The sequence below is a fragment of the Muscardinus avellanarius genome (assembly GCF_963383645.1).
Source record: "Muscardinus avellanarius genome assembly, chromosome: 12".
In the NCBI taxonomy this organism is placed as follows: domain Eukaryota; kingdom Metazoa; phylum Chordata; class Mammalia; order Rodentia; family Gliridae; genus Muscardinus; species Muscardinus avellanarius.
The window spans coordinates 13623237-13643151 of record NC_137798.1 but is presented as its reverse complement, the minus strand read 5'-3'; the positions used below and the strand labels follow the sequence as shown (position 1 = coordinate 13643151).

At 57.0% G+C, this 19915-nt stretch overlaps 1 protein-coding gene across 5 annotated transcripts in view; it reads left to right on the top strand.

Moving 5' to 3' along the window:
- MAP1A (microtubule associated protein 1A) overlaps window positions 1-18277 on the top strand; it is a gene marked incomplete at both ends in the record, with an annotated part of 20398 nt that extends 2121 nt beyond the window's left edge. The window contains 6 exons of one of the 5 annotated variants that reach the window (XM_080708157.1): window positions 8371-8453; window positions 8690-8830; window positions 9046-13378; window positions 13598-17338; window positions 17720-17940; window positions 18122-18277. In XM_080708157.1, coding sequence (XP_080564283.1) covers window positions 8371-8453; window positions 8690-8830; window positions 9046-13378; window positions 13598-17338; window positions 17720-17940; window positions 18122-18277 — 8675 coding nt within the window. Of the gene's footprint in view, window positions 1-8370; window positions 8454-8689; window positions 8831-9045; window positions 17339-17719; window positions 17941-18121 lie in introns of all 5 variants that reach the window. The other 4 variants (XM_080708158.1, XM_080708156.1, XM_080708155.1 and 1 more) reach the window with 4 other exon arrangements.
- Window positions 18278-19915: the final 1638 nt, after the last annotated feature.

Below are 19915 nucleotides of genomic sequence, written 5' to 3'. Positions count from 1 at the left end.
TGTGATCCTTCTGTCTCAGCCTCCCAAGTACTAGGATTATAGACATGCACAGTCAGGCCCGGCTATATGCAGCAATTTTTAAAATGTGGAAAAAAGCAATTGTAAAAATGTGAAAAAAAATTATGAAAGCAATTGTAAAAATGTGCCTGGCTTCTTGTAAAACTAGTCACTCTTTTTTTTCATTTTTGGGAGAAGATATTAGGGACTGAGCCCAGGGGCCTTGTACATCTGAGCTAACCCCAGCCATATTTCATTTTCTGCTTTGAAGCAAATGATATCACTAAATCACCACATGCTGGCCTCAAACCTGTGCTCCTCCTGACTCAGCTTCCCGAGGACTGGGGTTATAGGTGTGTGTGCCACCACATCTGGTTAGCCATTCGCTCTTTTAAGACGGCTACTTTGAATTACTCATGTCATGGCTTCCTCCCTTGTTCCTCATGACTGGAAATCCGCAGCTTTGTCACTTGGTGCTTCTAGAAGCATAAGTACAAAAGCTGGATAAGGGGATGACAGAGGATGACATCAGTGACTGACTTGAAGTTTGAGGATTGGGTCCTGATATTAATAATTTCCACTGAAGTTGGGTGCAGTGGTGCACTCCTGGAATCTCAGTACTTGGGAGGCTGAGACAGGAGGATCATAGGTTTGAAGCTAGTGTGCAATGACTTAGCAAGACCCTGTGTCAAAATAAAAAATAAGGTCAAGCATGGTGATGCTTGCCTGTAATCCCAGTACTTGGGAGGCTGAGAATCACAGGTTTGCAGGTACTAGGTTAGTGGCCAGCCTCAGCAACTCAGTGAGACCCTGTTTCCAAATAAAAATGATAATAAAAAAGGCTAGGGATGTAGGTCAGAGGTAGAATGTCCCTGAGTTCAAGCCCTCAAACCACAAAAGATATAAAAAAATATTTAATTTAACCCTCTGAGCTCAATCCCCAGTACTACACAAAATAATAATAATAGCCGGGCGTGGTGGCGCACGCTTGTAATCCCTGCGCTTGGGAGGCGGAGACAGGAGGATCGCGCAGGTTGGAAGCCAGCTGTGCTGGCTTAAGAGACCCTGTTTCCAAGTAAAAAAAAAAAAAAAAAAAAAAAATAGGTCTGGGAGTGTAGCCCGGAAGTAGAAGGGTTTCCAGGAAACCAAATACCACCAAAATTTTAAAAAAATGTTTTTCACCGAGCGTAGTGGCACACGCTTGTAAATCCCCGCGCTTGGGAGGTGGAGACAGGAGGATCGCACAGGTTCTCAGGTTCATAGTCAGCCTCGCTGGCTTAAGAGACCCTGTTTCCAAATAAAAAAAAAATAAAATAGGTCTGGGAGTGTAACCTGGAGGTAGAAGGGTTTCCAGGAACCCCAGTACCACCAAAAAAAAAAAGATAATAATAATCACTAAAATCTTCAATATTGTCCTTTTGGCTCCAGAGACTTGAGAGTAAGGTGTTTTCTCAAATAATAAGAAATAAATAGAATAGTTTAAACCAAAGTACTTAGCCATTTTTCAGTTGAAGATGAAGGGATGCTGGGGAAGAATTTCAAGGGAGATCTATAGTTCTTCTCAAGTGCTTCTCCTAAACTAGTACTGCCAGAGGAACACCTGCTGGACCTTTTCAACCAAACATTTTTGCCATGGTGTCCTCAAAGGACTTAGGGCTAAAGGCCCATGATCAGAACTGACTTTATTCTGTGTGTGTGTGTGGGGGGGGGGTGCTGGGGATGAAATCCAGAGGCCTTCTACCTCCGGGCTACGCTCCCAGACCTATTTTATATTTTATTTGGAAACAGGGTCTCACTAAGTTGCTGAGAGCCTCACTCAGTAGCTGAAGCTGGCTTCGAACCTGTGCGATTCTCCTATCTCAGCCTTCCAAGTGCTGGGATTACAAGCGTGCGCCACCATGGCCGGCTGACTTTATTCTTTTTTAGGTTTGGACATATTCATGATGGCCTGCATATGTCCCTGGAGAATAGTGGAGAATTTCCTGGGGGAAAAAAAAGGCACATAGTTCAAGGCAGCCCCAGCCCCACCCCTGCTGGCTCCTCTTCCAGCTGTCCCTGCGAACACCAGTCATCCCAGAGCAGCTGCAGACACTGCCCCTCCCTTCAGCCTCGGAGCAGAGAGGCCAAGGAGATCTGCTGGTGCCTTAAACCTTGACCCTTTCTGTCTCCCCGCAAACTGGCCTATCATCTCTATTACCTACCATCAACCCTGGGCCAAATGATGAGAAAAGAGACCCAAAAAAATGTATTCTACATTGACAAGAAGAGTACTAGGCACCACCCCCTCAAGTTCACCAACCCCCACACACAAAAGGACCCTCTGATGAGAGTTGGTGGCCCAGCTCCTTCTAGTGGTCAAGTCTGGTAAAGGCTTTCAAAGGTGACTTGCACCAGGTAGTTAAGTTGAGGCTTTACTTTTTAACCCCCCCCCCCCAACAAAACAAAACACAAAACCCTGAAGCTTTTGACTATTGTGTATGTGTGATGTGGGAAATACACAGAATTGAACTCAAGGGCATTCTACCTCTGAGCTCTACCCCCAGCCCTATATTATTTTTATTTTGAAGCAGGTGCAGAGGGCCTCACTAAATTGCTAAGGCTGGCCTTAAACCAGAGACCCTCCTGTTTCAGCTTCCCAGGTACTGGGATTACAAATTTGTACCACCATGCTGGGCTCGCTTTTGAGGGTTTTTAATAAAGATTTAGAAATAATTAGGACACTGGAAATAGTTTGGGGTCTGGGTTGAGGCTTACTGGTACTGTGCTTGCTTAGCATGCATGGTGCCCTGGGTTCAATCCCCACCACTGTGGGTGGGTGGAGGGCTGAGTTTTAGTAAAGTTCAGATATTTCTACTATTTGGCACCTATAGAAAAAGGAGGAATATATATATATATATATATATATATATATATATATATAATTTTTTTTTTCGGGTCTGAGGCTGGAACCCAGAGGCATTTGACCTCTGAGCTACAACCCCTGCCCAATTTTTTATTCTTTATTTTGAAACCGGGTCTCACTGAGTTGCAGAGGGCCTCACTAAGTAGCTGAGGCTGTCCGCGAACCGCGATCAGGAGGATTGATATTCTAAAACTCTGAAAATCATAGGCAAGGACCATTTGAAACCTTCTGTCTGACATTCCCTTACCACTGATGTGCTCAGAAAAGGAAAGGTCTGTTACTTCTGCTGGAATGAAAACCGTCCCGAATTAAAACAACGGCTCATTGGCCCCTAGAACTGGGGTCTCTGTTGCTTTCAGAAATGGGAAAGCAGAAATATGACTAGAATCTCGAGTTTCCTCCTGCAGGTATCTCCAGTTCTGTGTTACCAGCGAGCTTGGGCTACCCCAGGATTGTTCTGGTCTGCGATTCTGATTTAGAGCCTTTCTGATTACCCAGGTGACCTTTTAGACTCTTCCGCAAGCAGAGAGAGAGAGGAGCTTCCAGTGGCGTTTGCACATTACAGGCTTAAGAGTCTAAGAATAAAGAAGCACTTTTTCTTCTGATATGCCCGTCAATCCTCACAGGATCACTGGAGGATAGTACTGATACCATAATCATTTTGCAGTTGGGGAAGCGAGCTCCGAGAGGGCTGAAGAGGGCTGCGTAGCAGCATGATTAGTACAATGGTGAAGTCGGGTCTCAGAGCCAGGGCCTCTGACCTCTCTTGGTGTCTGAGCCCAAGCCTTTCTCCTTCCACAGCTCCCCCTTCAAGGCAGCAGGCCCAGGGACACAGCGGCTGAGGGGCGTTGTTGTGGGGGCGGTCCAGAGGGTGGGAGCTGAAGGACACTCCTCTGTGAGTCGGACTGTGCCCAGGGTGTGGCCACTGGCGGTGGCAGCTGGGATAGGGTGCGCTCTGCACCAGGCTGGAAAGCGTTTGTTCCCAAGCCAAATGTCCCTTACGTTTCCCTCCTAAGGCTCCAGAGCCTTAGAAAGCAGAAGAGATAGATGGCTGGAGGTGGGAGGATAGAAGAACCATGTCCCTCTGCAACTCTGAGTTGCAGAACGATGTGCTTCCCTTTTGTGGTGCTGGGAACTCAGCCTGGTTTGTGCTGTGAATCTCTGCAGATGGCCTCCTCTTTCCAAATGGGGCTCTTGCCATGTTACTGCTTTGCATCCCCGGATTTGAGCAAGGATTCCTCCCCGCTGCCCCCCCACCCCCCCAAGAGCACCGGTGACTCAGCTCCTCTCCTCTGGCTGCAGTTAAGGGAGGAGGGATGGAGGATGCTGAAAGCAGAGACTATTTTGGCTTCTCTGACCTTCAAAAGCAGCTCTTGGCAGCCTGGGGCAAGGGTGGGGCTGGGGCTGGGGTGAGCGTGGATGGAAGTGCCCTGCCAAGGTCTTAGGAGCTGGCCAGGACCGTGGAGGGTTAATGGAAAGCGGGCAGGGTTGTGAGAGCATCTTCCCCTGGAAGTGAGTGCCAGAGGGCTCCGGATCCTTCCTTTGCATCTCAGAACAATTTGCTAAGTCGGACTCAGAGGTGGAAACTAAGGGACACAGGGGCAACATTAGAAGGATCCAGATAACGTAAGATGGAGACATCGAAGAGACATAGAAAGGTATGGAAGCAGGGAGAGAACAGGTACCCACCACCCTACAAAGTCATTATAAGGCTTCTTAAACCCAAAGAGTATATTGCATTTAATAATTGGCCTTTAGTAAGAAAACCCTGCTTGAGCCGGGGTCCTGGTGGTCCTCTCTTGTCCTCATTAACTCCTTCATAGAAAACAGAAAGCTCTCCGGCCTTCAGAGCCTGCTGTCCCTACGCTCAATGACTCAAGAGCCCCGGGATCAGTGCCTGTGTGTCTGCTGTGTCTGCCTTGGCACGAGCCTGCATGCGGTTCCCCGGGTCCCCGTGCCCCACCTCAGTGGGCGAGGGGCCTTGTCAACTCCAGAGCTTCAAACTACCCTGCCATCCTAAACCGAGACTCAATTCTGCCTTCCCTTGTTTTCTCTAGTCGTGGTTCTGATGAAGGTTCAGCTCAGAGCACCTCCCATCCCCACCCCTGACCTTCGGCTTTGGGGTGCCCAGTGTCTTTGTCTCTGCTTCTGTAGGGGCTGAAGGTCATCCCCTGGGTCCCTCAAGGGAGAGGCAGCAGATGGTCTAAGAGAAGGGGGAGGGTCCGTGCTCCAGGCCTCCTCTATCTCAACTCTGTGCCCTATCTTGGGGCTTTGGTCTTTTGACTGATGCTAAAAGTATTTCTTAACTAAGCAGGGTTGGAGGAGAAAGATACTGTGGGTTATAGGAGATGGGCCTGGCTCGTTGACAACTCCTTAGCCCCCCAGAGCACTGATTTTGTGAAGGCAAAGAAACAGTTAAGTCTCCAGTGCCTCGTCACAGACCAGCCCCTCTTCCCCGCCCTGGCACCGCCCTCCCCACCAAGCGCCCCCCCCCCCACTCCCACCCAAGTGCCGCAGACTCTTTCCTGAAGCTGCCGGCTGAGGCCGGAGCCGCTGCCTCCATGAGGGCTCCCCTCCACACTCCAGGGTAAGAACCCATGTACAAGGGAGGGTGGGCTTGGCATGGCGAGGTGGGGATGCTGTGATGGGGAGGTGGGAGGTAAGTCTCCGGGAGGGAGTGGGCACCTGGAATCCAGGGCATCTGTGGCTGGCCCTCGGGTGGCAGGCCTGGGGTCAGCCTGGACCAGAGCCAGGTGGAGCCCCAGAGGCCGTAGCAGTCCAGCTCTCCTGCTGGGAGGGGATGGCAGACCTCAGCCAAGGCGCGGCAGCCGGGTGGTGCCACCAGCTCTGCCCGGCAGCCGGGATGCTGGAGGAGATTGGGGGCTGCGTCTTTGGTCAGCTGCAGAATGTGAGAAAGGGGGATGTTCTGGAATGTGCCTGATGGGAGGGTCCCGGGAGTCAGCTGCTGGATCGCTCAGCTGCTTCTAGGCTGAGGGTGAGCGGGCAGCGAGTTTTTGCCAAGTAAGGGAAGGTGGGGGACATGGAGGAAAGGGTCACGGATACGTGGCACGCGCTCCCTCACGAGGAACTGGCTTGCGAGGGCCCCCACCCCGTTCCCTGGAGCCAGCTTGAGACCGGGGCTCTGCACCCCCTTCGTGGCCCCTCTGAGGCCACTGAACCCAGAGCCGCCTCCCGCAGTTGCCCGGCCTTCCCCGCCAGCCCCTTAGGGTCCCCGCAGCCCCACCCCCCACATCCTCCGCGTTTCTCCCAAGATGAGGGCTCTGGAACAGAGGAGCCAGTTTCTTCTCCCTCTCCCCATCCCCACCCCCCATGCAGAAGCAGCCAAGAAAATGACTTGTCATGCTGGGGTGGGGGTGGGGGCGGAGCTGGAGGCTGAGCTCAGTGCGCACACTCTCTCACACACACACACACACACACACACACACACACACACACACACACACACTGCGGCAGACTGCAGCTGCCCAACCGATCGGCCCCCCTCCCCTTCCGCTCACTGCAGAGACACCTGCCCTCCTGCCGCCTCCGCAGCCTCCCCGCAACCCACCCTGCACCCCAGCCCCGCCAGGCCAACGCTCCAGCCTCAAGAGAGCCCTCTCCAAAGCAAACCGGTCCGTTCCCTCTGGTGGGAGCACTGGAGAGGCCAAGAGGAGAGCAGGGCTTTCCCCCAGGCCTGAAAATGGGGTGCAGCTCATCAACCATAGAGGCGCGAGTCACAGCCACTCCTCAGGATTAAGGCTGGGGTCGGGTCTCACGTAAGGGATCAGGAGGTCTTGAGGTTATAAAACTGGGGCTGTGGAGCTGCGGGTGGGTAGTGGATAGAAAGCAAATCAGTTTGTACTATAGATATTTCTCCTTCGACCCCACCTAATTCAAAAGTGTGACCTTATTTGTGGGAAGCTTTTTTTTTTTTTTTTTTTTTTTTTTGTAGTACCAGGGCGGAACCCAGGGCCTTTCTACCTCCGGCTACACTTCCAGACCTATTTTATATTTTATTTGGAAAAAATATATTTTATATTTTATTTGGAAATGGTCTCGCTAAGTTGCTGAGAGCCTCACTAAGTAGCTGAGGCTGGCTTCGAACCTGTGCGATCCTCCTGTCTCAGCCTCCCAAGCGCGGGGATTGCAAGCGTGCCCACCATGCCCGGCTTGTGGGGGGAGGTTTTTTACCCTGCTAAAGCTGAACTACTTAAGGCTGGCAGCTTGCTGGGCCTTGACAGCCCTCCCTGCCCACGCCAGACCCGCCTGCTCTGGAGGAGGCTCCTGTCATCTGAACTGACCTCAAAGGTTCCCTCAGTTCTCAGGCTCCTGAGAGGGGAACTCGCTCTCCTCTTGGGCCCAGGGCACTCTGCGTGGGGTTTGGTCTGACACCATAGTTGCCTCCCCACAGCCGTGCTGCAGCCTGGCCTCATCCTGGCATCTGCCCTTTCTCCTAACAAAGGCCCTGGCCCCGGACTCCTCCTGTCTGAGCCCCAGAAAGAAAAGAAAGTTTGGTCACAGACGAGAGTGGAGGGAGCAGATTATGATGCGCCAGGGTCCTGACAGCCCTCTCCCAGGGCCATCTGCTGGATTCTCTGCTTGTGAAGTTAACTCTCCTGTGGCTGGAGGGAAGGGTGGAGGAGGGAGGGCGGAAGCCAGGCCAGCAGGTCCTCTGCTGCATCTCTCCTTTCTTATTCGTGTGTTTCTTGTCTGTGAACTGCTCACTGGCCATCCCCATGGTAGAAAGAAGGCCCATAGAAGCGGGGGCCAGGATGGGGAGAGAAAGTGTCCGCAAGGAATGGGCGCTGGCTGAGGTGAGGTGGGGAGGAGCCGTGAGAGCCTGTGACTCTCAGAGCGGGGTGACTGTGCGTGCAGGCTTGGGGCCAGCAACCAGAGAACTGAACCTGTGTCCAAGCCGTAAGGGCCGAGGTCGCTCAGATCGCTCAGGTTCCTCCGAGTGTTCTGGAACAGTTTCTGGCCGTTCGGCCTCTGATGGGAGGTTGAAAGGAGTGTGGGGGTCTGTACACGATGGAGGCTCTCACGTCCTCTTCTAGATGTTGTGCTGGCACAGAGAAGCCCAGGCCAAGGCAGTCCGGTGGGGAGAAAGCTAGTAGGGATCCTCCTCCCAAGGGCCCTCACTCCAGCCGAGCCCCCCATTCCCAGGCAGCACCAGGAGCTTAGTGCTCCAGAGGGACAAAAGCTTCTTGTCAACAGGGCAGTCTGAGGCGGGAGCTGCAGGCAGGGCGGTGGGGGCCAGGGCAGCAGAGGGTGTGGCAACTGAAGGCAGGGAGAAGGCAGCCATTGAGGGAGAGCCTGCCAGGAACGCTGAAAGAGAGAGGCTGGAGGAGCCGAGACCTTGATCCTAGAGACCTTGACCAGCAGCGCCCAAGGTGGAGGGTCTCGGGAGAATTAGGCTTCTCTTTCCCTCAGCCTCCGTTTCTGACCCTGCATTCTTTCCTCTGTGCTCTCAGGCCAGAGGACCCTCTGTCACCAGAGTGACATCCTAGAGACCATCATCCTGGTAAACCCCAGTGCAGACAGCATCAGCGCCGAGGTAAGGCCCCACCCAGGGACCTGCTGATATAACCCACTCTTGCCCGTGCTACCACTTTAAGACCAAGCATCCTCCGCCTACCACAGGGGCAGACTTACGCTCTCCAGCCCGACTCAAGAGGTGTGGGGGGACACCAGTAGCGAGCATGTCCTTGAAATACTGGGGGAGCAGGCATATTGGGTGCCTCTGCCTAGGCTCCCTGCACACCTGTGACCTCTCCCCTCCCTCCCATCCAGGTTTATCGTCTCCTTAGCAGCCCATCGGCTCACAAACTCCTGATCTTGAGTGGACAAAGCTCAGAGCCTGGGGGAGACCTCATCTTACAGAGTGGTACCTACTCCTTCCAAAATTTCACCCAGGTCCTTCACAGCCCAGAGGTAAGTTCCATGCCTGAGTGTCCGGGAAGAAGAGGAAAAGGGGCAGGACTGTGGGGAGCAATCCAAAACGGGAGAGGCTCGTGCTGCTCGACCGTCAGGAGCCCTCCAGAGAGGTAGGAGTTCACCTTGGCAAGAGATGAAGACCAGGGACTGACTCTGAGTCCAGCTGAGACAGCCCCAGTGACCTGATCAGCTTCTGTCTTCCGTTCCTCTAGATTGCCCAGTTGCTCAGCAATAGAGACCCTGGGATCCAGGCCGTCCTCACTGTGTCCTGCTTAGGGGAGGGTGACTGGAGCCACCTGGGATTATCGAGTTCCCAAGAGACCCTGCATCTCCGGCTAAACCCTGAGCCCGTGCTGCCCACCATGGATGGCGTAGCTGAGTTCTCCGAGTACATTTCTGAAACAGTGGACGTGCCGTCCCCCTTTGACCTGCTCGAGCCCCCCACCTCAGGGGGCTTCCTCAAGCTCTCCAAGCCCTGCTGTTACATCTTCCCAGGGGGCCGTGGGGACTCTGCCCTCTTTGCTGTCAACGGCTTCAACATCCTGGTGGATGGTGGCTCAGATCGCAAGTCCTGCTTCTGGAAGCTGGTGCGGCACCTGGACCGCATCGACTCGGTCCTGCTCACACACATCGGGGCAGACAACTTGCCAGGCATCAACGGACTCCTGCAACGCAAAGTGGCGGAGCTGGAGGAGGAGCAGTCCCAGGGCTCCAGCAGCTACAGCGACTGGGTGAAGAACCTCATCTCCCCCGAGCTTGGCGTCGTCTTCTTCAACGTGCCCGATAAGCTGCGGCTGCCCGACGCCCCCCGGAAAGCCAAGCGCAGCATCGAGGAGGCCTGCCTCACTCTCCAGCACCTGAACCGCCTGGGCATCCAGGCTGAGCCCCTGTACCGAGTGGTCAGCAACACCATTGAGCCGCTGACCCTCTTCCACAAGATGGGGGTGGGCCGGCTGGACATGTACGTCCTCAACCCCGTCAAGGACAGCAAGGAGATGCAGTTCCTCATGCAGAAGTGGGCAGGCAACAGCAAGGCCAAGACCGGCATCGTGCTGGCCAACGGGAAGGAGGCTGAGATCTCGGTGCCCTACCTGACCTCCATCACGGCGCTGGTGGTCTGGCTACCTGCCAACCCCACCGAGAAGATCGTGCGGGTGCTTTTTCCAGGAAATGCTCCGCAGAACAAAATCTTGGAGGGCCTGGAGAAGCTCCGGCACTTGGACTTCCTGCGGTACCCTGTGGCTACACAGAAGGGCCTGGCTGCTGGGGCCGTGCCCGCCAACCTGACACCCAGCAAGGTCAAACCGCGGGCTGACAGCAAGGAGAGCCTCAAAGCTGCCCCCAAGGCGGCGGGGAGCAAGCTGGCCAAACGCGAGGAAGTGGCGGAAGAGGGCGCCAAGGAGGCCCGCTCAGAGCTGGCCAAGGAGCTGGCCAAGACAGAGAAGAAGGCAAAAGAGCCGTCGGAGAAGCCCCCAGACAAGCCCGGCAAGCCCGAGAGGGTGCGGACAGAGTCGAGTGAGGCGCTGAAGGCCGAGAAGCGGAAGCTGATCAAGGACAAGGCGGGCAAGAAGCATCTCAAGGAGAAGATATCGAAGCTGGAAGAGAAGAAAGACAAGGAGAAGAAAGAGATCAAGAAGGAGAGGAAGGAGCTCAGAAAGGATGAAGGAAGGAAGGAAGAGAAGAAGGATGCCAAGAAGGAGGAGAAGAGGAAAGATACCAAACCCGAAGTCAAGAAAATTTCCAAGCCAGACCTGAAGCCCTTCACCCCTGAGGTCCGGAAGACCCTCTTCAAAGCCAAGGCCCCTGGCAGAGTCAAGGTGGACAAGGGCCGCACTGCCCGTGGGGAGAAGGAGCTGTCTTCCGAGCCCCGGACACCCCCAGCCCAGAAGGGGGCCGCACCGCTTCCATCTGTCAGCGGCCACAGGGAGCTGGCGCTGTCCTCCCCAGAGGACCTCACACAGGACTTTGAGGAGATGAGGCGTGAGGAGAAGGGTTTGCTGGCTGAACAAAGGGATGCAGAACTGGGAGAGAAGCTGCTCCCTCCAGAAAATAAAGAGGAGGGACCCTCAAACACAGCTACCCAGGGAACACAGCCCTCCATCCCCGGGCTGGAACAAGGAGAGCTTGTGGTGAAGGAGAGAGAGGCTGTCCCAGATGTCCCCAAGGAGCCAGGCAGCAAGGACAGAGCCCCAGACTCTGGGGTGGAAACAGAGGAAGAGAAAGAGACCTGGGAGGAAAAGCAGCAGAGGGAAGCAGAGGGGCTTGCGGAAGCCAGAGAGGAAAGTGCACCCGAGGTAAAGGAGGACGTGATAGAGAAGGCTGAGTTGGAAGAAATGGAGGAGGTGCACCCTTCAGACGAGGAGGAAGAGGAAGAGACGAAGGCGGAGGGGTTCTACCAAAAACATATGCAGGAAGCCTTGAAGGTCATCCCAAAGGGCAGGGAGACTCTCGGGGGCCAGGAACTGGGGCTTCAGGGAAAGGTCCCCGAGAAAGAGACCTCATCGTTCCTAAGCAGCCTGGCCACCCCTGCAGGGGCCACTGAGCACGTTTCTTACATCCAGGACGAGACAATCCCTGGCTACTCAGAGACAGAGCAGACCATCTCAGACGAGGAGATCCATGAGGAGCCGGAGGAACGCCCGGCTCCACCCAGATTCCCTACAAGTGTGTATGACCTCCCCGGGCCCGAGGGGCCTGGCCCCTTTGAAGCCAGCCAGCCCGCAGACAGTGCCGTTCCTGCCCCCTCGAGCAAAGGCTACGAAGCACCGGACACGGAACTCACCTACCCCCCCAATGTGGTGGCCGCCCCTCTGGCCGAAGAGGAGCACGTGTCCTCAGCCACGTCAATCACTGAGTGTGACAAGCTTTCTTCCTTTGCCACGTCAGTGGCTGAAGACCAGTCTGTGGCTTCGCTCACAGCTCCCCAGACAGAGGAGACAGGCAAGAGCTCCTTGCTGCTTGACACGGTCACGAGCATTCCCTCCTCCCGCACCGAAGCCACGCAGGGCTTGGACTACGTGCCGTCGGCTGGCACCATCTCACCCACCTCCTCGCTGGAGGAAGACAAGGGCTTCAAGTCACCGCCCTGTGAGGACTTCTCTGTGGCCGGGGAGTCAGAGAGGAGAGGAGAGGCTGTGGGGAGAGGCCTGGCTGGGGAGAGGGCCATGGAAGAGGAGGAGAAGGCGCGGGCAGAGGCAGAGATGTCTGAGAAGCTTCGCAGTCCATATGGAGTTGTGATGTTTGGAGCCCATGGGCATGTCCTGCATCCAGGGGAACCAGCCTTTGGAGAAGTGGAGGAGAGATGCCTCAGCCCGGACGACAGCACAGTGAAAATGGCTTCTCCTCCGCCCTCGGGCCCACCCAGCGCCACCCACACACCCTTTCATCAGTCTCCAGTGGAAGAAAAGTCGGAGCCCCAAGACTTTCAAGAGGAAGATTCCTGGAGAGACATTAAGCGTACACCAGGTGCGGGCAAGGAAGAGACTGCACAAGAGCCTGTCAAGCGGGGGCCTAAGGAGGGCACCGCAGAGAAGGAGGGGGCGGGGCCTCCTCCCAGGAGCCCACAGGCCCAGGAAGCACCTGTCAGCATCACTGGGCTACAGAAAGGCTGCACCATTCAACTGTTGCCGGAACAGGACAAAGCCATAGTCTTTGAAACGATGGAGGCAGGAGAGACTGTGGAGGCAGGAATGGGGCTCCCAGGCTCAATTCTGGGAGCAGAAGCCCTGTCCACAGGATCGAGGGCATCAGGCCAAGAACCTGGTGAACCTCAGAAAGATGGGGTACTCCAATTTCCTGAGCGAAGCCTCTCCCCTGAAGATGCAGAGTCCCTCTCTGTCCTCAGTGTGGTCTCCCCAGATACTGCCAAACAAGAGCCCACTCCCAGGTCTCCCTATGGCCTGCCAGAGAAGTACTTACACAGGGACCTTTGGCCAGAGGTGTCTCCAGAAGACACACAGTCACTGTCTTTCTCAGAGGAGAGTCCTAGCAAGGAGACCTCTCTAGATATCTCTTCGAAGCAGCTCTCTCCAGAAAGCCTTGGCACTCTCCAGTTTGGGGAACTAAGCTTTGGAAAGGAAGAAAAGGGGCCTCCGATGCAGGCTGAGGACACCGCTCACTACCTAGCTCCCGTGTCTCTTCCAGAGCCCCGTGCAGTCACAGCGCCCCCTCCCACAGATGGGACCACTGGGTATTCTGCACAGGCAGATAGTACAGATGAGAGCCCACACAGAAAATTACCTACCAGCTTCTTCTCTCACTCTCCACCATCAGGAGATGGGAAGCAGTCACCGGGAGTAATCACAAGCTCTGGTGCACACGTTCTGACATCCGACAGCTCCTTCACCAAAAGTCCTGAGTCTTTACCAAGCCCTGCCATGGAAGACCTTGCCATGGAGTGGGAAGGTAGAGTTCTTGGGTTGAAAGACAGAACCCCAGAGCAGGACAAGAAACTGGAGACAGAGGAGGCAGTCTTACAGCAGAAGGACGAGACGCTGATGCAGACGGGTATCACAGAGCAGAAGGATACAGCCACGTATCAGAAAGGTGAGACTCGAGAAGAAAAGAATAAGGCTGCGGGCCAGCAGCATACGGCTCCAGAACCAAAGGCTGCAGACCCAGAGACGAAAGACAAGACCCTGGCGCCAAAAGACAAACACTTAGAACAAGACAAGGTCCTAGGACAGAAGGACAAAATGCCAGCAGAGAAAGACCAGGCCACAGCCCTGGAGCCAAAACACAAGGAACCAAAACACAGCGACTCAGGACAAAAGGACACCACCCTGGAACAGACAGACAAGATCCCAGAAGGGAAAGACAAGGGCTTAGGACAAAAGGACACTGCCCTGGAACAGAAGGACCAGGCCCTTGGCTCAAGAGAGGAACAAGAACACAGAGATTTAGAACAAAAAGACAAGCTCTTGGGACAGAGGGGTAAGCTCTCAGAAGAGAAAGACGAAGCCTTAGAACACAGAGTGCAAGACTTTGGACATAAAGACGAGGCCCCAGAGGACAGGGTCCCTGAACTGAGGGGCACGGACAAAACCCCTGACCAGGAGGACAAGACCCAGGAGCAGAAGACCGAGGCCTTAGAAAAGAAATATCAGGCCTTAGAGCAAAAATACTGGGCTTTAGGGAAGAAGTACGAAGCTCTGGAACAAGACAGTAAGGCTGAGAAAGAGAAAGACAAGGCCCTGGAAGAAAAGGACAGACCTCAGGGGCCGGAGCACTTTGTGCAGGAAGAGAAAACCATGACGCCAAAGGAGACGATCCTAGAGGGGAAATCTCCAGAGAAGGTCAGGGCTGTGGAACAGAAGGAAAAAGATCTCCTGGAGGAGACCAAAACTCTGGGCCCGGGAGAGATCCCAGAGCAGGAAGACAAGTCCTGGAAGGAGCGGGATGTGGTCCAGGAGTGGCGAGAAACATCTCCGACCCGAGGGAAGCCGCCTGGAGAACAGAAAGCACCTGTGTCCGCCTGGGAGGACTCCTCTCCTGAACAGGAGGTCAGGCACTGGAGGAGTGAAAGAGAAGACCCGGCCCTGGAGCAGGACGCCTACTGGAGCGAGCTGAGCTGTGAGAGGAAGGTCTGGTTCCCGCAGGGGATGGATGGCCAAGGGGGCCGCCCCCGCCACTCCGAGGAGCGGGAGAGCACTTTCCTCGATGAGGGGCCAGAAGAGCAGGAAGCTCCTCGGCCGCAGCACTCGCCCCGCAGCCCCTGGGCCTCAGACTTCAAGGGTTTCCAGGAGGCCCCAGCGCAGAAGGGGCTGGAGGTGGAGCGCTGGCTTGCTGAGTCACCGGTTGGGCTGCCGCCGGAGGAAGAGGACAGGCTGACCCGCTCTCCCTTTGAGATCATCTCCCCTCCAGCTTCCCCACCTGAGACCACTGGACAGAGGGTACCTCCCGCCCCAGGACCAGAAAGCCCCATCCCAGAGACCAAGCCCTTGCCACCCATGAGGAAGGAACCCACCACCCCCTCCTGGCTGGCTGAAATTCCACCATGGGTGCCTAAGGACAGACCCCTGCCTCCCGCCCCCAGCTCCCCAGCTCCGGCACCCCCCACACCTGTGCCAGAGCCACAGACCCCTGCGCCCTTCTCCTGGGGCGCAGCCGAGTATGACAGTGTAGTAGCTGCTGTACAGGAAGGGGCAGCAGAGCTGGAAGGTGGGCCTTACTCCCCCCTGGGGAAGGACTATCTCAAGGCTGAGGGGGAGAGGGAAGGAGAACGGGGGGCTCCAGACAGCAGGCCCCCCAGCTCCCAGCTCCCAGGGGCCAGCAGCAGCCTGGCCGGCAGGGATGCAGAGCAGGCTGAGCCGGAGCAGAGAGAGCCCACGCCCTATCCAGACGAGAGAAGCTTTCAGTACGCAGACATCTATGAACAGATGATGCTCACGGGTCTGGGCCCTGCCTGCCCCACCAGGGAGCCTCCACCTGGTGCTGCTGGGGACTGGCCCCCACACCTCTCAACCAAGGAGGAGGCTGCCGGCCGAAACACATCTGCCGAGAAGGAGCTTTCCTCTCCTGTCTCACCCAAGGGCCTCCAGCTAGATACTCCAGCCTTTAGCTACGCAGCCCTGGCAGGACCCACCGTACCCCCCAGGCAGGAGCCAGAGCTGGGGTCAAGTGCAGAGCCCAGCCTAACCCCACCTGAGGTCCCCCCTCGTGCTCCGATCCCTGTGAGCAAAGGCCCGAGCCCACCCCTTAATGGCAACATTCTGAGCTACAGCCCAGATAGGAGGACCCCATCCCCCAAAGAATCAGTCCGGGGCCCCTGGGATGACAGCACCAGTGACTCAGAGCTGGAGAAGGGGGCTCGAGAACAGCCAGAGAAAGAGGCTCAGTCCCCAAGCCCCCCTCACCCCACCCCTGCAGGCCCCCCCACAGCGTGGTCCGAGGCTGAGGCGGCACACACCAGTCATTCCTCCGACTCACACCTGGGTCCTGCCCGGCCCAGCCTGGACTTCCCGGCTTCAGCCTTCGGCTTCTCCTCACTGCAGCCCGCACCCCCCCAGCTGCCCTCTCCAGCGGAACCCCGCTCGGCACCCTGTGGCTCCCTGGCCTTTTCTGGAGACCGAGCTCTGGCTCTGGCTCCAGGACCCCCAGCCAGAGCCCGGCATGATGAGTATCTGGAAGTGACCAAGGCCCCCAGCCTGGACTCCTCGCTGCCCCAGCTCCCGTCGCCCAGCTCTCCTGGGGCCCCTCTTCTCTCCAATCTGCCTCGACCTGCCTCACCAGCCCTGTCCGAAGAAGGCTCCTCCTCCGAGGCTACCACACCTGTGATTTCCAGTGTGGCCGAACGCTTCCCTCCTGGCCTGGGAGCTGCAGAAGCGGGGTCTGGAGAGCTGGACCCAGGCATGGAACCAGCTACCCACAGCCTCTGGGGCCTCAGTCCGCTGACCCCAGCACCTCCAGCTGCACTGGCCCCGGCCCCAGCTCCGGCTCCAGGCCTGCACGCGGGCATGGACGATGGCACTCTGCCCTACCGCCTGGAGTGCTCAGGGGGAGCCACCAAGAAGCCAAGCCCTTTCCAGGCCCCCTCCGGGGACCGTGCGACCAATGGCCCCACTGAAAGCAGCCCCAGTGCCCCAGGCCCTGCCGCAGCCAAGCAGAAGGAAGAGGCTCCAGCCTGTCCCACTTGGGAGCGAGGGGCCTGGCCCGAGGGAGCTGAGAGGAGCTCCCGGCCCGACATGCTCTTCTCCCCGGAGCAGCCTCTGTGCGCTGGAGAGGGCTCCGGGGGCCCACCTCACAACGGCCCTCCTGAGCTGGAGTCTGGGCCTCAGGGATGCGCTGCTGAACCCCGGCCCCACCGTGGGGAGCTTTCCCCGTCCTTCCTGAACCCACCTCTTCCCCCATCCACAGATGACAATGACCTTTCAACGGAAGAATCTCGGCTGCAAGGAAGAGGGGGGCGGCGCCGGGCAGGGGGCCCGGGGGCTGCGGGGGGCCCCTGCCCTGTGGCTGATGAGACACCCCCCACTTCAGCCAGTGACTCAGGCTCCTCACAGTCTGATTCTGATGTCCCGCCAGAAACCGAGGAGTGTCCATCCATCACAGCCGAGGCGGCCCTCGACTCAGATGAAGATGGGGACTTCTTGCCTGTGGACAAAGCTGGGGGGGTCAGTGGGACCCACCATCCCAGGCCTGGCCACGACCCGCCCCCCGCCCCCCAGCCAGACCCCCGCCCCTCTCCTCCCCGCCCTGACGTGTGCATGGCTGACCCTGAGGGGCTCAGCTCAGAGTCTGGGAGGGTAGAGAGGCTGCGAGAAAAGGAGAAGGTGCAGGGGCGGGTAGGGCGCAGGGCCCCAGGCCGGGCCAAGCCCGCGTCCCCAGCACGCCGTCTGGATCTTCGGGGAAAACGTTCACCCACCCCAGGTAAAGCACCTGGAGATCGAGCATCCCGGGCCCCGCTTCGACCACGTGGCGCTCCAGGCCAGGCCACCTCAGCAGAGGAAAAAGACGGACACAGCCCCATGTCCAAGGGCCTGGCCAACGGCCTCAAGGCAGGACCCAGTAAGTACATCATGGACACGGAGATTGTGGGCCAGGGCTGGTGTGGGCTGTCAAAGACGCTAGCATGAGCCAGGCGCGGTGGCGCACGCTTGTAATCCCAGCACTCGGGAGGCTGAGACCGGAGGATCGTGGTTCGTGGGCAGCCTCAGCTACTTAGTGAGGCCCTCTGCAACCCAGTGAGACCCGGTTTCGAAATAAAAAGAATAATAATAAAAAAAAAGGGCAGGGGCTGTAGCTCGGAGGTCGAATGCCCCTGGGTCCCATCCCCAAACCCGCAAAAACAAAAACAAAAACAAAAAAAAACGCTAGCATGGGGAAGAGGGGCAAGCTGCCAGGAGTGTTCTACTTTCCTCTACAATCCATTCTGGCTTTTCTCTACAGTGGCCTTGGGTTCCAAGGGTGGCTCTGGCCCCCCTGTATATGTGGATCTCGCCTATATCCCAAATCATTGCAGTGGCAAGACCGCTGACCTGGACTTCTTCCGTCGAGTGCGTGCATCCTACTACGTAGTCAGTGGGAACGACCCCGCCAATGGCGAGCCGAGCCGGGCTGTGCTGGAGGCCCTGCTGGAGGGCAAGGCCCAGTGGGGGGAGAATCTTCAGGTGAGAGCGGCAGGCGCTGCCAAGGAAGTGTTCCAGTCAAGCCCTCTTGAGGCGGTGAAGGAGCACGGTCCCTAGTGCAGGGCCCCTGCTGTGGGCAGCGAGCCTGCTTGACAGTCAGGCCCCTCTCGCCCCACCTAACTTGCTCCAAGTCCTCACGCGGCCTGTCTTCTCTCCCTCCTAGGTGACTCTGATCCCCACGCATGACACAGAGGTGACGCGTGAGTGGTACCAGCACACTCACGAGCGGCAGCAGCAACTGAACGTCCTGGTCCTGGCCAGCAGCAGCACCGTGGTCATGCAGGACGAGTCCTTCCCAGCCTGCAAGATTGAGTTCTGAAGGACCACCCTCCCTTCCCCGTGGACCCGCTCCCCCCCACCCCCGCTCCTTTAGAGAATGGCTACTGCTGAGTCCTTGGGGTCAGGGGAGATGGAGTTGGGGGCGGGGAATGTCTGGCTGTGGGGACTTGGCTGAGCTAGACGGGAGGTATGGATCCGTGCCCTCATCCATTCCTGAGAGGGACCTCAAAACCAAAGGTAACGGGAATGCGATGGGGGAAGGCACAGAATTAGGCTAGGTGGTCAGCTGATGCCTGAGAGCCCTGGAGCGACACCTCTCCCAGCACTGCCAAGTGCTGGTACTGGGTGGGGAGTGAGGTTGGGTCTAGACAGCAACCTCCTCCCTCGTGGAGGGAGGTCATCCCAGGCCCCAGGGACTCCTCATCTCTATTTATTTAGCACCCCAGGAAGGATTCCCAGTAGTGATTTATGTGGCCCGTGGTTAGGATGTTCTCAGCGAGGTGCCTAGAGCCGCACCTTTCCCGCCTCCTTAGCCAGGGCCTGGGTTCCAGCGGGGCCTTGGGGGACACCGCTGCTGCACTGGCCTACTGCCTCCCTCAGTATCTGAATGTCTCAACCCAAAACTTGAAGCCTTTTAGACCAACAGACTGGTGAGAAGAAAAAGGAGCTCACCCCAGCCCCTGCTCCAACCATGCCCTTCCCAGGCTGAGCCCAGGCCAGGCCGCCTGGGCGCACAAAAGGGCATGGACAGCCCCAGGCGCTCCCAGATTTCTCCCAAGCTCCCTGGCCCTTTGAAGCTGTCAGCCACCCCATTCCAATGATCCTGACTCCTTCTCATCCCCTGCTTGGCTTCTCTGCATGTGGTCATCTGCTGTGGCCTGGTGTGTAATGGGTTAACAATAAGCCACTGCCTGACATCCCAACATTTGACACCCCAGCCTCGTGTGACTCCCCAACATTCCACTCTGCCATCATGCAGCTGAAATGGGAAGGCCTCTCCAAACCCAGACTCTTGGACAGAGGATGTGGGAGGTGGAGGCCAGGCCAGAGAGCTTGGGGGAAAGAGAGGGAGGAAAGAAAGAGGGGGCAGAGCTGAGCTACAGCTTAACTCCTACAGAGTGGAGAGAAGACAGGCTGCATCGCCCCAGGAGAGGACCTCACCCAAGCGAGCTGAGCCAGAGCCAGAGCAGATGACTGCTGGACGGAGAGGCGCAGCCCCACCGAGAGCCCCTGGGCTTGCCTTGTCTGCCTCCGACTGGGAGCTCTTCCTAGCACCCACCTCCCCTGCTGCCGCTCGCCCACGCTCCCTGCTGCGGTTCCCAGCTGCTGTAACAGAGTCCAACAATAAAGAGTTCATTGCAGGTGGTGTAGTGCTGCTTAGGCTTCTTCCAGACTCTCCACGCTGCCCAGTTGCTGGGCCCTGGCTCCCACCGCCCTGCCTCAACCAGCACTGCCATCTTTCTTGGAAGACTCCGTTGGTTAGTGGAAGGACCCCGGGAGCAAGAGCAGTCAGGGTGGGTGAGGGAGAAACAGGTGTGCGAGCCCGCGTATTTCTGAAATTGGGTGGGAATGCCTGAGCATGGGGACTAGGAGCCTACGGTGGGAACACACATCTGTTTGGGGGAAGGGGAGAGACTGGGAAGGGGATCTGAACTCCATGGGGTCAAGAGCCGAGGAC